We start from the raw sequence: 15,933 nt of genomic DNA, 5'->3' as shown, positions 1-15,933 counted from the left end.
AACCCAGAGTCCCCTCCTGCACCCAAAACCGCTCATTCTGGCTCCACCCAGAGCTTGCACCCCAACTCCCCTGCTCCTCGACAGGCTGAACCCCTCATCCCCAGACCCACCTGAGCCCTCACCCCTTCCTGCACCCCAATCCAGTGCCTCAACTTGCAACACCCTCCCTCAGTCCAAATCCCTCAGCTCCCCCCAGCCTGGAACCCGCACCTGCACCCCAAGCCCCTCATCCCTGCCCCCCAGAGCCAACCCCCCCCAGCCGGAGCCCTCACCCCTTGCCATACCCTAACCCGCTGTACCGGCCTGAAGCCCCCTCCTGCACCGTGAACCCCTCACCCCCTCCCGCACCCCCACTCCCTGCCCCAGCCCAGTAAGAGGGGGTGGGCACTGTGGGAGAGGGAGCCAGCGAAGGAGGGACTGGGGGCGGGGCTCGGCGTTGTGTGACTAGAGAGCTGGCACCCCTGGGCTGAGCGCAGGCTGGCTGCCAGGCAAGGAGCAAGGCACCCCGGGGCCTCGCGCCTCAGGGAGCCCGGCCGCACTGAGCGGGACACACGGGTCCCCCTCTCGCCCAACCCTCAGGGCTGGGCCTTAGCCCCCACGCGGGCCTCTGGGCGGAAGCCGGGCAGCCTCGGGGGCGGGGCTGCGTGACGCGCTCTCCCTGCGACTGTCCCGGCAGCAGCAGAGGCGGCGGCGCGTGTTGTTCTCAGGCCGGGATTCCGGGAGGCTGCGGGCGGCCGAGCGCGGCATGGGAGGCACTGGGCGCCACGTGGGCGGCGGGGGCCCGGACCCGAATCCGGACCTGGATCCGGTGCTCAGCTTCGAGCGCTGGAAGAAGAACTACACCAGGCGCAAGAACAAGCTGCGGCTGCAGAGGAAGGAGCGGAAGCGGAAGCGGCCGGCGGGGGTGGTGGAGCGCGAGGAGATCTCCTGGCTGGAAAAGCGCTACCCGGAGGTGAGGGGCCGGGCGGCTCTGCCATCGGGAGAGTGAGGGGTGGCCGGGCCGCGCTGTCCCCGGGGGAGTGAGCGGGACAGAACGTGAGGAGGAGCCAGGCCGCCCGGACTGGGGCATTGCCCGACTTGAACTGGGGCTGCCCTGGGGTGAGGAGCAGCCGGCGAGGGGAAGGGGCACTGTCCGGTGGTTGCAGGGCACGCAGTGTGTGTGTGAGGGGGAAGGGGCACTATCCGGTGGTTGCAGGGCACCCTGTTGGGGGGGAGGAAGGGGCACTGTCCGGTGGTTGCAGGGGACCCAATGTGGGGTGGGGGAAAGGGGCACTGTTCAGTGGTTGCAGGGCACCCAGTGTGTGTGTGTGTGGGGAAGGGGCACTGTCTGTCTGGTGTTTGCAGGGCACCCAGTGTGTATTGGGGGGGGAAGGGGCACTGTCTGTCTGATGGTTGCAGGGCACCCAGTGGGGGGAAAGGGGCACTGTCTGTCTGGTGGCTGCAGGGCTGCCTTGAGGGGAGGGGCACCCAGTAAGGGGAAGGGACACTGTCTGGTGGTTGCAGGGCTGCCTTGAGGGGAGGGACACCCAGTAAGGGGAAGGGGCACTGTCCGGTGGTTGCAGGGCACCCAGTGTGGGGTGGGGGGGAAGGGGCACTGTCCGGTGGTTGCAGGGCACCCAGTGTGGGGTGGGGGGGAGGAAGGGGCACTGTCCGGTGGTTGCAGGGCACCCAGTGTGGGGTGGGGGGGAAGGGGCACTGTCCGGTGGTTGCAGGGCACCCAGTGTGGGGGGGGGGGGAAGGGGCACTGTCCGGTGGTTGCAGGGCACCCAGTGTGGGGTGGGGGGGAAGGGGCACTGTCCGGTGGTTGCAGGGCACCCAGTGTGTGTGTGTGGGGAAGGGGCACTGTCTGTCTGGTGTTTGCAGGGCACCCAGTGTGTATTGGGGGGGGAAGGGGCACTGTCTGTCTGATGGTTGCAGGGCACCCAGTGGGGGGAAAGGGGCACTGTCTGTCTGGTGGCTGCAGGGCTGCCTTGAGGGGAGGGGCACCCAGTAAGGGGAAGGGACACTGTCTGGTGGTTGCAGGGCTGCCTTGAGGGGAGGGACACCCAGTAAGGGGAAGGGGCACTGTCTGGTGGTTGCAGGGCTGCCTTGATGGGAGGGGCACCCAGTGGGGGGAAGGGGCACTGTCCGGTGGTTTCAGGGCTGCTCTGGGGCAAGGGGCACTCAGAGGAGGGGGCACTGTCTAGTGGTTGCAGGGCTGCCCTGGGGAGAAGTGGTCCTAACCAGGATAGGGGCACCCACTGGTGGTGAAAAGGGGCATTACTAGGTTAGAGCATTGCTTTCTCTAGGTGAAGGGTGCTCCCAGTGAGTGATACCCAGAGGAGCTCTCTAGAGAAGGCGTGGCTTGGCTGGAGTAGTTATCTCAGAAGTGAGGGGCGCCTACTAGAAGAAGAGTGTATTTATCTGGCTGGAGTGGTGCTGACTGGAGCTCGGGGTCACCCGCATCAGACTCCTAGAGCAGCAGTATCCAGGAATGACAGGGATATTAGCTGGCTCCAGCTGAGCTACCTGTAGAGGACAGAGGGGTCATGAAGATTGCAGGAGGAAAAGAAGTGTGTGTGTGATTGGGGGAAGGGAATGCTTCATTCTGTACTAGTTGCAATCTGTCTGTTGCTGGGGATGGTGCAACATGGAGGTTTGTAAAATGCCACTCTATTTTAGCAAGTGGGAAGGTTACCTTAACCATTAGGTCGCTTCCAATAGAGTGAAACTGATGTGATTCAAATCTCGCTGGTTTCCCCAATAGGAGTGGCAGAGGGCAACTGGGATCCCTTCAGTTTTGCTCTGATGCTGCTGCGCAGTCATGATGAGAGCCTTACTCACCACACAGGATATGCCTACCCTAGCACTTTTGTCAGTAAAACTTTTATCGGCCAGGGGTGTGAAAAAACACACCCCTGACTGACATAAATTTCTCTGACAAAAGCACTGATGTGAACAGCGCTATGTCGGCGGGAGATGCTCTATCACTGACATAGCTTCTGCCTCTAGTTTGGGGTGGTTTAATTATGCCCGTGGGAGATCCTTCTGCTGCCGTCATAAAGTGGCTATGCCTCTGTAATGTAGCCATAGCCTAACAAACAGAACTCAGAGAGAAGAGAAGAAGCAGCTGATAGGGATGGGAGAGAATGCGGATGGGTGGATGGAGAGAATGGGTCCCTCTAACTAGACAGGAGGGGTGAGTTTGTGTATTGGAGAGTAGAGAGAGAGCAGAAGGTTTCCATTCCTCTCAGCAGACTGGGAAACCATCAAGTTAAACAGGCACTTCATAGCCAAGTCTAACAGAAAAATGTGAGAGGGCATTCCAGGGCAACACCTGGGCAGGAAGCCCTTCTCCTCTACCAGTAGTCAAAGTAAAGGGTATGGGGATTGGCGTTCCCACCATAGCACAGCCTTTGGATCCCACTGAGCAGGAAAGGAATCATTTGAACCACACTCTGGTTAGTAGGTTTAGTCCTCTGGTTATTAGATGTGTGGCTGTGACTATTGATAACATTTTATGTTTATATGGTGCCTTTTATGCAGAAGGATCTCAGTGCTTTACACATGGTATTATTTCATCCTTTGCTGAATTGCAGCCACCCCGTGGATAGAACATGTCAGTCAACCGTCTCTACACATGGAGTGAAACGCAGAGTAATCTATCTATTTGAGACTGTGAGGACATGAGTGTATGCTTTCCTCGATTAGTGTACGCTTCACTCTTGTGAGCAAAGCCCGTAATTGGTGGTGTATTCTTGTATTGGGTTTTGTCATGTTTGTGATAGAGCACACTATGAGACTGAGTACAGCAGTGATAAACTTTCTGTTGTTATTAGGGCTGTCTTGGTACAATTTCCCCACTGTGAACCTTAGCATCCAAAAGATGGGTTACCAGCCTGAATTCCTCTAAGCTCAATTACTAGCTTAGTACTTGTAGTGCTGCCACCAACCAGGAATTCCAGTGCCTGGTACACTCTGGTCCCCGCAAAACCTTGCCTGGGGAACCCCAGGACCCAGGTCCTCTGGATCTTAACGCAAGGAAAGTAAACCCTTTCCCCCACCGTTGCCTCTCCCAGACTTCCCCTCCCTGGGTTACCCTGGAAGATCACTGTGATTCAAACTCCTTGAGTCTTAAACAGAGAGGAAACTGCACCTTCCCCCTCCTTCTCTCTCCCCCTCCTAGACTGTCCCTGAGAGAGAAAGTAATCCTGATACAGAGAGAAATTAACCTCTCTCTCCCCCTTCTCTCCTTTCTCCCCACCAAGTCCCTGGTGGATCCAGACCCAGTCCCCTGGGGTCTCACCAGAATAAAAAAAAATCAGGTTCTTAAACAAGAAAAGCTTTTAATTAAAGAAAGAAAAACAGTAAAAATTATCTTTTTAAATTTAAGATGGATTAGGTACAGGGTTTTTTAGCTATAGTCACTGGGAATACCCTCCCAGCCTAAGTATTCAAGTACAAATTAAAATCTTTTCAGCAAAATACAAATTTGAACTCCTTCCAGCCAAATGCACATTTGCAAATAAAAAAAACAAACATAAGCTTAACTCGCCTTATCTACCTAGTACTTACTATTTTTAACTTATAAGAGCCTGAATCGGAGAGATTGGAGAGAAACCTGGTTGCACGTCTGGTCACTCTCAGAACCCAGAGAGAACAACAACCAAATTCTAACAACACACACAAAAACTTCTCTTTCTCAAGATTTGAAAGTATCCTGTTCCCTGATTGGTCCTCTGGTCAAGTGACAGCCAGGCTTACTGAACTTGTTAACCCTTTACAGTCAAAAGAGTTATAAAGTACTTCTGTTCTATTAACTCCTACTATCTGTTTATGATAAGGGCCCTACCAAATTCACAGTCCATTCTGGTCAATTTCACAGCCATAGGATTTGAAAATAAGTCAATTTCACGTTTTTGGATGTTTACACCTGAAATTTCAGGATGTTGTAATGGTGGGGGTCCCAACCCAAAAGGGGATGGGGGGGGATTGCAAGGCTGCTCTAGGGGCATTACAGGATTGACACCCTCACTTCTGTGCTGCCTTCAGAGTTGGGCTCTGAAGGCAGCAGCTGTGGATCTTCTTACAGCTTGAGGAGGCTCCCGGAGGTGGAGATGAGTCTGATCTCCCCTGTGATGCTGGGAGCGCCCCAACCAGGGGCCCCTAGCTGCTAGCCTCAGCTGGCTAGGGAGAGACAGGACTTGCTCTTCTCCTACATTGGCCCCTCTCAGGAGGAGATCAGACTCACCTCCGGATACCTCTCTGGGCTGCAGGAAGCTCCCAGGCTGGGCAGCAGCTGCAGATCTTCTTGCAACTGGAGGAGGCTCCCAGAGGTGGAGATGAGTCTGATCTCCCCCGTAATGCTGGGAGCACCTCAGCCAGGGGCTCCTAGCTGCTAGTCCCAGCCATTGGGCGGATTAATTATGCCCAGGAGCCCTGGCCAATTTGGGGCTCCTGGAAAAAATGTGCAGCCTGAGTCCCAGCACGAGCTGCAGAGGTGGAAGTCCTGAGTCCCAGCATGAGCTGCAGAGGTGGAAGCCCTGAGCCCAGGTGACCTGAGCCCCAGTAGGAACCATGGAGGTGGAAGACCTGAGACCCAGCTCCCATGGAGGTGGAAGCCCCAAGCCCTGGCAGGAGCCCGGCACTCCTAGCAGCATAGGGAGATCGGATTTCACAGGCAAGGGCTTATTTCACAGTTTGACACCTTTTTCATGGCCGTGAAATTGGTAGGACCCTAGTTATTATGAACAGGCAGTAATCTCTCCATAGATAAAGATTCAGCAAGCTTCCATTGTATGACTCCATATTAGAACTTCTGTAACTTTTATCTTGGAAAAGTCATTTGGCCTGAAGATTGTTAAATAAAATTGCTTAAGTTACTCATCATAATTAAAACGACCTCAGTTTCTTTGTCTCACTCTAGCTTAAAAATGACCTATTACTGTACCTTCAGAGTTTATATAGAATTGTATTTCAATTACTGTTGTGTGCTGGCTGCATACGGAGGGGGAGAAAGGTTGTAGCTAAGCAAAGGTATTAAGGCTTTTTTGTGGTTATATTTGGGCCCACTCCTGCTCTGATTTTAACACTAGTTTTTTTTCCCCCACTGACTTTAGTGGTAGCACAGTTGGGCACTGTGTGAGAGAGCACCTTAGCTGGCTGCATTTTAGAAAGAAAAGGGCTGTTGTATACCTGACAGCTAACAAAGATCTTCCTTCGGCTCAAATGGTAAAAGTCTGTGTTTTTGGAGTTGTGTGACTCATTCAGTTTTTGCAGGTTTGTGTGGTTTAATATGAAGAGGTACTAACCTCTTTGAAATTGAAGCTGTAACCATAGTCCTGTTAGAATGATGACTGGAATTACTGTTGAAATTCCAAAGGGAGTGGGTCGGGGAAGAGTAGATTCAAAGCAGCATTAAAAATTGGAAGTCCAGTTTTCTGCCCTTGTGAAGAAGGTTGTCTCAGTTCATTGTACCTAAATGGGAAAATTTTAGAATTAAAATGATGTAAGACAGGACAACTGAATTCAGAACTTTGTCTCTGTTTGCCAGTCCCTGATCATATAGTACGTGATCACCTGCCAGCTATTTAACAATTCCTCCTTGTTTGCAGCCTGCAGGAGCAACATCTTGATTGTGGGAGGGGGTATGTGTGTGAAGGAATTATTGTAATAAAGCAAGGCCTTTCAGAAATAAATCTAAGCCTCCTCTAAAAGTGGTTATTTCAGTGGTCAGTCATATCTGGTAGGGAGTAAGGGCTTATCTTCGCTACTGTGCTGTGTCCACGGGAGAGCACTCTCTCATCAACGTAATTACTCCACCTCAGCGAGAGGCAGAAGCTATGTTGGTGGGAGTGCATCTCCTGTCAACATAGTGCTGTGTAGACAAGGCACTGAAGTTGATATAACTTACATCACTTGGGGGTGGGTTTTTCACACCCTGAGCAACGTAAGTTACGTCAACATAAACAATAGTGTAGACAAGCCCTAGTTCCGTAGTGTAAGTTCAGCTCTTGTGAAAGTCCTGTCTTCATAACTTGCAAGTCTGCCTTATTAATTTTTCTGGTGAAGCATATCTGTCATGGTAGGCCAGGGTTATGGATGGAGAAGTTACCTCTTTAATAGCTAGGGTTAATTACTGGAGAGTTCTGAATATCAACACAACTCCTGGGGGAATTCTGTGCTACTGTATGCTTACAGAATTAATGTCCCCCACAGATTTCTTTGCTTCCCTGCAGAAAAATGTCTTCTGATGGGGAAGCAAAGGGAAGCTGCAAGAACAGCGTCCTCTCCCCAGCAGCATGGGTGTATCGTTTTGTGGCTGTCAGCCCCAAGCAGCTGGCAGAAAGGTAAATTACTATGGGGAGAGGGCAGGGCTCAGCTGCTAGTCCGGGCTGGGGAAGGATAGGACTTCTTTTTCCCCTGCAAGGAGTGGCCAGGGCTGGGTCAGATCCACCCCCAGAAACCTCCCCCCACTGCAGGAAGCTCCACTCCCCCACCCCCCACTTCCTGCTCCCCATAGCGCCTCAGCTGCGGGGGGAGGGTTCATTGTACTGAGAGCTGCTGCCCCATCTGCCCAACCCCCATGCATCCAGACCCACCCCCTGCCAATCCTCACACCTCACTGGGTGCCCCCTGCACCCTAACCTCAACCCCTGCAGACCTACTCCCATCGAGCACCACTCCCCTTCATCTGGATCGCTGCTGAGCTCTTCCATCCAGACTCCTGCCCTGACTAGCCTCAATCCCCTGCACCTCGAACCTGCCCAGTGAGACCCTGTGCATCCAGATTCCCCACATATATGCACCTGGAACTCCCACTGAGCCTCCTGCACCCAGATTGCCCCACACAGGACCCTCTTGCTGCACACCTGGATCCCCCACACTAAACCCCTCCACACTTGGATCCTGCCAGGCTGAGCCTGCCTGCCCCACACATGGATCAAGGTCCAGGACTGGGTGCGCATGCGAGACTATGTCCCTCTCCCTCAGTGCAGAGGGGCAGAGCCCCTGGGTGTTTCTGGGGTGTCCCAGCCCTGGTACTGTGTCAGGATCGGGTGCAGCCTCACCTCTGAGTCCATGTATCAGGGGAGGCGGGGGGCTTCAGGGTGATCTTCCACCTCCATACAGCCAGTGCGTGATCCGTGTCCCCGTTACCGAACCTGCCCTGCAGAGGTGTGGGGCTGACACAAGCAGCTGTGGGGAAACCGTGGGAGTCTTGGCCAGGGTTACCGTTTAGGGAGGGCGCAGGGGCATCCCTTCTCAAGTTCCGTACCAGAGGTCTGCTCGCGGCACATTCCCCAGCTCCAGTCGGAACTCTTTACCTGCTCCACCGTGCAGATAGGTCCTTTCCTCCAGGAGCTGGGGTTTTCCACCTGCAGCTCTTGCGGTCAGTTTCCTCCACTTCACTAGGGCCTCTGGGGGTGGAGCAGGCAAGGAAGGGATCAGTCAGGGTGTGTGTGAAGGGAGCACAAGGGCGGTGGGAGTGAGGGAGAATCGGAAGGTCCCCAGTGGTGAGACAGCTTCTGAAAAATCTAGAGAAATTCTGCTCTTAGGTTCGATACTATTTTATTAGCTATTTAGTATGAACTTTTAATTGCGTGTCATGCCTGGGGCTTTTTGGCAAGTAACATATGGAATGCTTAAACCTTGATTGTGTATCTTAGCATATCATTACAAGTGGATGTCTCTGAAGACCTGAGATGATTACATTTAAGATCTAAATTGAACTGCTACTGTATATAATAGAGCTATGTTAAGTGCATATTTTGTTCCACTTTCCACATTTTAAAATGTCTAGATTGTGGAATTTGCCTCCCTCCTCCCGCCCCGCTCAGTCTTATTGGCATGACTGAAGTGGCCCCCCAAATGTAAAAGTCAAACTATGCCTACGTGTAGACCTTTTCCCTCTAGTTAGCTGGTTGAGATCGATTGCCAGGTACTCCTAGAATTATCCCTCTAAAAATTCTACCAATGTTACCAGCAAACTACAACAATGTGATTTAAATTCCACGGTATTCTTATATTCTAGCATTGATTAAATCCTTTTGTTTCAGATAAACCCAAATGAAATTAAAAGATTTTCAGATTTCCCATTGTCAAAGAAAACGTTGAAAGGTAAGTGCACCAACAGTTCTTAGGAAAGTATTTGAATAAAAGACCAGTTTTAACCAGTCTTATTCATTGACAGTTTAAGAAGTTTTTGTTTTTAAATATCAAAGTTCCAAGATAATGTTGCCAGCTGCAGTATTTTTCCTTATGGGAAAATATATCATTATCCAAGGCAAAAAGTAAGAATTTTTTTGCCCCCTCTCCCAAATACTAGGTTTGCAAGAAGCACAGTATCGCATGGTAACTGAGATACAGAGGCAGACCATAGGTTTGGCTTTGCAAGGTAAAGATGTACTTGGAGCTGCAAAGACTGGATCAGGCAAAACCTTGGCTTTTATTATCCCAGTAAGTATAAGTATTCTCATTGGAAGCTTGAACTATGTAAAATGGAGGTATTGGACATTAAACAGCATACTTTGGTTCATCGGAGCCAGGAGGAGACTTATAATTTGACTGTAATATTTGTTCACATAAAGCTATGACAGACTAACTTGCCTATTGCTGTCTGAGGATTTGTAAGATGGTCTGGGTATATATTTGTCTCTAGAAATGAGTTTACACTTTGATGCCCTGTTCTGACATTTTTATTAAGACTGATTTAAAAACATTTTTTTTCTTAATAGTCCTTTACTGATTATAGTTGACTGCTAAAATTATTTAAAACTGAATGTCTGTCTGGAATAAGTGTAAAGTTGATTAAGGAACCTGTTTATAACTAATCTTCACTAAATATGTAATACATTTCTCATTGTAGGTTAGGCTAGAGTTCATGAATATGGTTTGTAAATTAGACTGAAAAATTGGCTCTCAAAAATATTTGTTAGAGGATGAAAGTTCCTGTTGGCTTACCTGAAAAGTCAGGCTTTGCATTTATTTTCTTTAGTATTATAGAAAAGATTTTTTCAAGTTGGCATCTAAATTGAGGAACCACTCAAATGGTGATCAGGTTGAGGGGAGACAGGATTTAATTTGGTTTTAAATTAGAGATTAGCGATTAGCATTCAATGTAGATTATTAGTTTAGGGGCCAGTCCACTTCCATTAAAGTTAATGACAAAACAGTGGGAGCAGAAATGAGTATTTAGGCAACCTCTCAGAAACTAGAATGTGCTTTATGCTAGATCTCATTCATGCAGATTAGGAAATAAATGTATAGGTTTGGGGAGGGGTGAGAACAATCTTCTGCATACTGTAGCAAAGAAGGGAAGTGAGGTTGCTTAATTAATTTATAGCTGTAATTGAGATATACAGCTCTTGAAACAATTGTATGCGTTTTTATGTCCATGCATTTAAAGGGATTTGTAGAGAAGGGGGCCTAGTGATAACTGGGACTGTGTGTCATATAGAAGGAGGCTAGAAAACAAGTTTTGATCTCCTTTGTGGCTGTGGAAAGTACCATCAGTAGGGATATTACATCAGTCCTGGTGAAATCTTTTTGTTGTACAGCTGAACACAACAATTTGTCAGTGTGTGTATCTGTAACAGCAGAAGTGGACTTGTATCAGTACCTTTAGTTGGAATGCTCTGTTTCAGCAGTGGTACTGCCTTGTAGGTTTGAGCCCAGTACTCCTGAGAGCATTCTGCACCAAAAATTAAAAATTCTGTGTCAAAGAATGAAAAATTCTGCCTGCAATATTTTAAAATTCTGCAAATTTTATTTGTCAAATGTGGAGGCTCCAGCATGGCATTGGGGAGCACAGGCCACTGGCTACACAGAGGTGGGAGATTACTGTGCAGCTCCTCTGCCCTGCCCTGCCCTCCCCGGGGGACACGGACTCACTGGTGAAGCTGCACCCAACCCTGACACAGTGCAAGGATCGGATCTGCCCCAGAAACACCCCAGATCCCTGACCTTCCATGCCAGATGTGGGCAGGCAGGATCCAAGTGTGGAGGGACTTAGTGTGGGGGGAATCTAGGTGTGGGGTGAGAGGGTTCTATGTGGGGGCAATCTGGGTGCTGGTGGCTCAGTGGGGGATCCGAGTGTGGGGGGGGATCTGGATGCACAGGGGCTTGTTGGGGTGTTCTGGGTGCAAAGGTAATGGGACTCTGGATGGGGGTCCTAGTGAAGGTGGTTGGGACTCAGCGGGCTGGCGGTGTCTGAGCATTGGGGGGCTAGCGCTCAGCAGGGGGGTGTCTGTGACTGCTGGGGGGGGGTGTCCAGATGCTGGAGGGATGGGGCTCAGTGAGGTTGGGATCCAGGTGCAGCTGGTTGGGGCTCGGTAGGATGGGGATCCAGGTGCAGGTGGCTCGTTGGGATGGTTCAGGTGCAGCTTGGCAGGAGGTTCTGGGTATGAGGGAGTCTGGATGCACAGATGTTGGATGGATGGGGGAGCAGCGCCTTGTACAGTGATCTCTCCCCCTGCAGCTGAGGAATGATGGGTGCAGGAAGCACAGGGGGGAGGGGAAGTTTGCAGAGCTTCCTACAGCTAGGGGAGAAATCTGGGAGTGGATCTGACCTGTCCCCAGATTCTGGGTAGGGGAAGAGGAAGTCCCGTCCTCCTCAGCCCAGCTGGGACTAGCAGCTGAGCCCAGTGCAGGATAGGAGCCACCAGCCATGTCTTCCCCAGTCCTACCCTCACCCCACAGTGATTTATCTCTGCTGGCTGCCTTGGGCAACCGAAACATACTGTTGGGGAAGGTCATATGACTGCTTTTGTGGTTTCCCTTTGCTTCCCCATCAGAAAGTCAGTTATCTGCGGGGAAACAAAGAAATTTGCGGGGGACGATAAATTCTGCACATGCACAGTGATGCAAAGTTCCCCCAGGAGTAACCCAGAAATATTATAGCTGAATAATTTTATTCCACTTGCTCTCCTCCTTATTTTTGGTACCCACAATTTTAGGAGCAGAAGGGTTAGTATTGCACAGCTCTGTATCTGAATCCCATTCTCATATTGACTATACAGACTTGATTGGATGGTGTTAAGTGTTGGATTCATTACACATTGAAATTGTTCTAATCTACAAACTGTCTCCCAGTGCAGTCCTGCCCGCGGGTCCCCGTGCCTGCTGGGGACAGAGAGCACCGGCGCCTGCAGCCCCAGAGAAGCCGGAGAGAAGCTGCGGCCCTGCTCCTGCTGGGGGCAGAAAGCACCGGCGCCCGCAGCCTCGGAGTTCTTTGTTCCTGGCAGGTGCGGGACTGCATCTTCTCTCCCCTGCCATGGTGTTGGGGACCGCTGGTACAGTATTGTATTATGCCTTAAAGGGGAGGCAACCTATGATCGCGTTATATGCAATTTCGCATTATGGCGGGGTGTGTTATTGCAAGGTTTGACTGTATAATTAAACTGTAGCCCTCCCAAGTGTAACATGTATATTGATATAAATAAGCGCTGAGTTTGTGTTATCTGCCTTTTTAATTATTTCTTACCTTGGTTACATATTATATAGTAAAAATTATAGGTTTTGAAATGAAACAGCTGTAAATTTTCAGGCTTTGGAAAGGTTATATCGCCAGCAGTGGACATCGATAGATGGATTAGGAGTTCTGATAATATCGCCTACGAGGGAACTGGCATACCAGACCTTTGAGGTTCTGCGTAAAGTGGGGAAGAATCATGACTTTTCTGCTGGCCTTATCATTGGTGGAAAGGTTTGTTCTCCTTTAAACTTTCAATTTTTTGTATGGTAAGTACAAAAGACCAAATTTTATCTTTAGAGGAACAATTGTCAGGGAGATAGCAGATAGATGAGAAGTTATTGGGAACCCCTGTGTCATGGTAGAAAAGGAATTACTGGGAACCTCTGCGTCACTGTTTCCCAGTATTTTTCTCTGCTCTATTGCTTATGTCTTTTGAAGCTTCAGTCTTGTGCCTTCCATCTTTCCAGGCAAGGTGACTGAACAGCACTCCCTTTCCAAACCTTTCAGGACTACCTTTCACTTTAAAAAGTTTTTCTGAAACACTTTCTATTCAAATCAGAGATCTGGGTTTGCTGCAGAGATAGCACTCAAATCTCTGGAGCTAGGGGAGAATAGTGAAAATAGGGTGACTGCTAGTAATTGCCAGTTTAAGATGGGTTGAGTATGCTTGGTGGTGGGTCAGCTTAGAGGTGTGTAATCTGAACTAAACTGTTTTAATTTAATTTCAGGATCTGAAAAAAGAGGCCAGCAAAATCCACCATGTAAATATGCTTATTTGCACACCGGGTCGGCTTCTACAGCATATGGATGAAACTTCATATTTCCATGCATCTGATCTCCAAATGTTGAGTAAGTTAAAAATGTTTGAAAGCTAAAAATAAAAAACTTTCTTATGTGTTCCACTGTCATGATGTACTTCGACTCATAGACTTTAAGGCCAGAAGGGACCATCATGATTGTCTAGTCTGACCTCCTGCATATTGCAAGCCACAGAACCTCACCCACCCTCTCTAATAGATCTATAACCTCTGGATGAGTTACTGAAGTCCTCACATTTAAAGACTTCAACTTACAGAGAATCCACCATTTACACTAGTTTAACCCCATAAGTGATCCCTGCCCCATGCTGCAGAGAGAGGCCAAAAAACCCTCTGGGTGTCTGCCAATATGACCTAGGGGAAAATTCCTTCCCAAACTCAAATATGGCAGTCAGATCCTGAGCATGTGGGCAAGATCCACCAGCCAGACACCTGGGAAAGAATTCTCTGTAGTAACTCAGAGCCCTCCCCAGCTAGTGTTCCATTACTGGCCATTGAAGATATTTGCTACTAGCAGTTGCAGATTGGCTACGGACATTGTGGGTGGCCTCATCATACCATCCTCTCCATAAGCCTATCAAGCTCAGTCTTGAAGCCAGTTAGGGTTTTTTTTGTTCCCACTGCCTTGAAAGGCAGTTCCAGAGCTTCACTCCACTGATAGTTAGAAACCTTCATTTAATTTCAACGTAAGCTTATTTTGATGGCCAGTTTATATCTATTTGTTCTTGTCAACATTGGTGCTAAAATTAAATAACTTCACTCCCCTGCTATTTATCCATCTGATGTATTTATAGAAACCAATCATATCTCCCCTCAGTCTTCTTTTGGTTTGGCTAAACAAGCCAAGCTCTTTGAGTCTCTTCTTATAAGGTAGGTTTTCTATTCCTTGGATCATTCTAGTAACCTTCCCTGCATCTGTTCCAGTTTGTATTAAGATTTCTTAAACGTGGGAGATCCGAACTGCACACAGTATTCCCAATGTATTAACGCTTCCATATCTCTGCTGGAAATACCTCGCTTGATGCATCCTAGGACTGCATTAGCCTTTTTCATGACCACATCATATTAGCAGCTCATAGGCATCCTGTGATCAATACACCCAAGTCTTTCTCCTCCTCCGTTCCTTTATAACAGTTTATAACAGTTCCTCAGTTTATAACAAAAATTCTTGTTGTTAGTCCCTAAGTTCATGACCTTGTCTTTTGCGCTATTAAATTGCGTCCATGTCTTTTACTTCAGTTTTCAATGTCAGCCAGATCTTCTTGTATGATATTCCTGACCTCCTCTGTATTGGAGATACCTCCCAACTTTGTGTCATTCACAAATGTTTTGAGCATACTCCTACTTCTTGTGCCAAGGTCATGAATGACAGTGTTAAATAAGATTGGTCCTAAGACTGACTACCAGTAATCTCTTTCCAGCCTGAGAGTTCACCTGTTAATATGACCTGTTTGTAGTCTCCCTTTAACTAGTTTTTGACCAGGGTGCCGGAGGGGCCACACTGAAGTTACTCAGTTAGGGCAAACTGCAAAGAGTGGGGCAGACAATCCCCAATGCTTTCTCACCATTAATCCACTTCTTGACAAAACCTAACCGTTTATGAGCACATTCCACGTTTGAAATTTTAAAATGTCTAAAAAATATTTCTTAACTGTAACCTATAAGTTTCAGAGGTAATCTTGAAATGTTTTAACACAGTATCTTTTATATTTTATGTAATTCAAAGCTTCATCCATACCTATTTCATTGAACACTTGCTAGCTTTCCCAGTCAATCTGGTCAGCAGGACAGGCATACGCTGTACCTCAGGGATATGGTGAATTTCACATAGACATTCAAAGGTAGACAGAAATTTCTCTGTCTTCAGTCTCTTTGTAAATTGAACAAATTCTTCCCCAGCTTTTGTTGTCATGAGGGGATGGGTTTCCAGGCTGTTGGAGTGTTTTCTGCTCTTCCAAGACTTTGATCTGAAGTCTGGCAGGTTGCTGTTGCATCTGGTGAGCCTTCTCTTCAGCAGCCAGCCGATCCATATGCCTTAAATGGGTTTTTTTTTCCATATCAGCTATTTTTTCCTCTTCCTTATAATCAAAGATCTGTCAGCTTCTGCTCATGCTCTAATTTTTGCTTGCTCACTTCCAATTGCATTCTAATTGCTTCTTCAGGGAGTGGATCTAGGGCAGGTGACGGAGACCCGTCTCTCTGATCACTGGCCATTAACAGATTTTTTGGTTCTTGCTCTGGGGCCTTTTTCTTAAAAGACAGCCCCCTCTCTGAGCACAATTCTTCAAGGCTTTTTCTGTCAAGATCTTTATATGACCGTGGGTGACTCATTGTAACTGATTTTTACCCTTTAAATGCTTCAATATCAAAAATAATTTTTGACAAGCCTGGGGTTCTGATCCAAAAACCCGATTAACCCATGGTCATGTGTATCCTAGCCAGACTATGCCGCTGTGATCGGGGTCACAATCCCCAAAGCTGGTGGATATTCCAGTACTTAGATTTACCCAGCCAGCACAAAACAGCTTCTGCAATACCTTACTGGTATTGGTAAGCCAAAACACAGTTCCCTTATAGCAACCCAGCATTGGGCTTCCACCCAGACACCCCAGTCAAATGTGATGAGGATTACTGAAGATCTTAATCATATAAGAAAGTTCTACC

The 15,933-nt window shown here is 48.6% G+C and overlaps 1 protein-coding gene across 1 annotated transcript in view; it reads left to right on the top strand.

Moving 5' to 3' along the window:
* Positions 1-419: 419 nt before the first annotated feature.
* The window catches only part of DDX10 (DEAD-box helicase 10), a 340,206-nt gene continuing 324,692 nt past the window's right edge, over positions 420-15,933 (top strand). Inside the window, exons 1-5 of the mRNA XM_032780205.2 lie at positions 420-952; positions 9,036-9,096; positions 9,305-9,435; positions 12,524-12,682; positions 13,180-13,300. Coding sequence (XP_032636096.1) covers positions 746-952; positions 9,036-9,096; positions 9,305-9,435; positions 12,524-12,682; positions 13,180-13,300 — 679 coding nt within the window. The 5' untranslated portion in view covers positions 420-745. The remainder of the gene's footprint in view (positions 953-9,035; positions 9,097-9,304; positions 9,436-12,523; positions 12,683-13,179; positions 13,301-15,933) is intronic.

This window comes from Chelonoidis abingdonii, chromosome 1 (assembly GCF_003597395.2).
Source record: "Chelonoidis abingdonii isolate Lonesome George chromosome 1, CheloAbing_2.0, whole genome shotgun sequence".
NCBI classification, from domain to species: Eukaryota; Metazoa; Chordata; order Testudines; family Testudinidae; genus Chelonoidis; species Chelonoidis abingdonii.
Note: the sequence above shows the minus strand (reverse complement) of the source record. Positions and strands in the feature narration are given on the sequence as shown.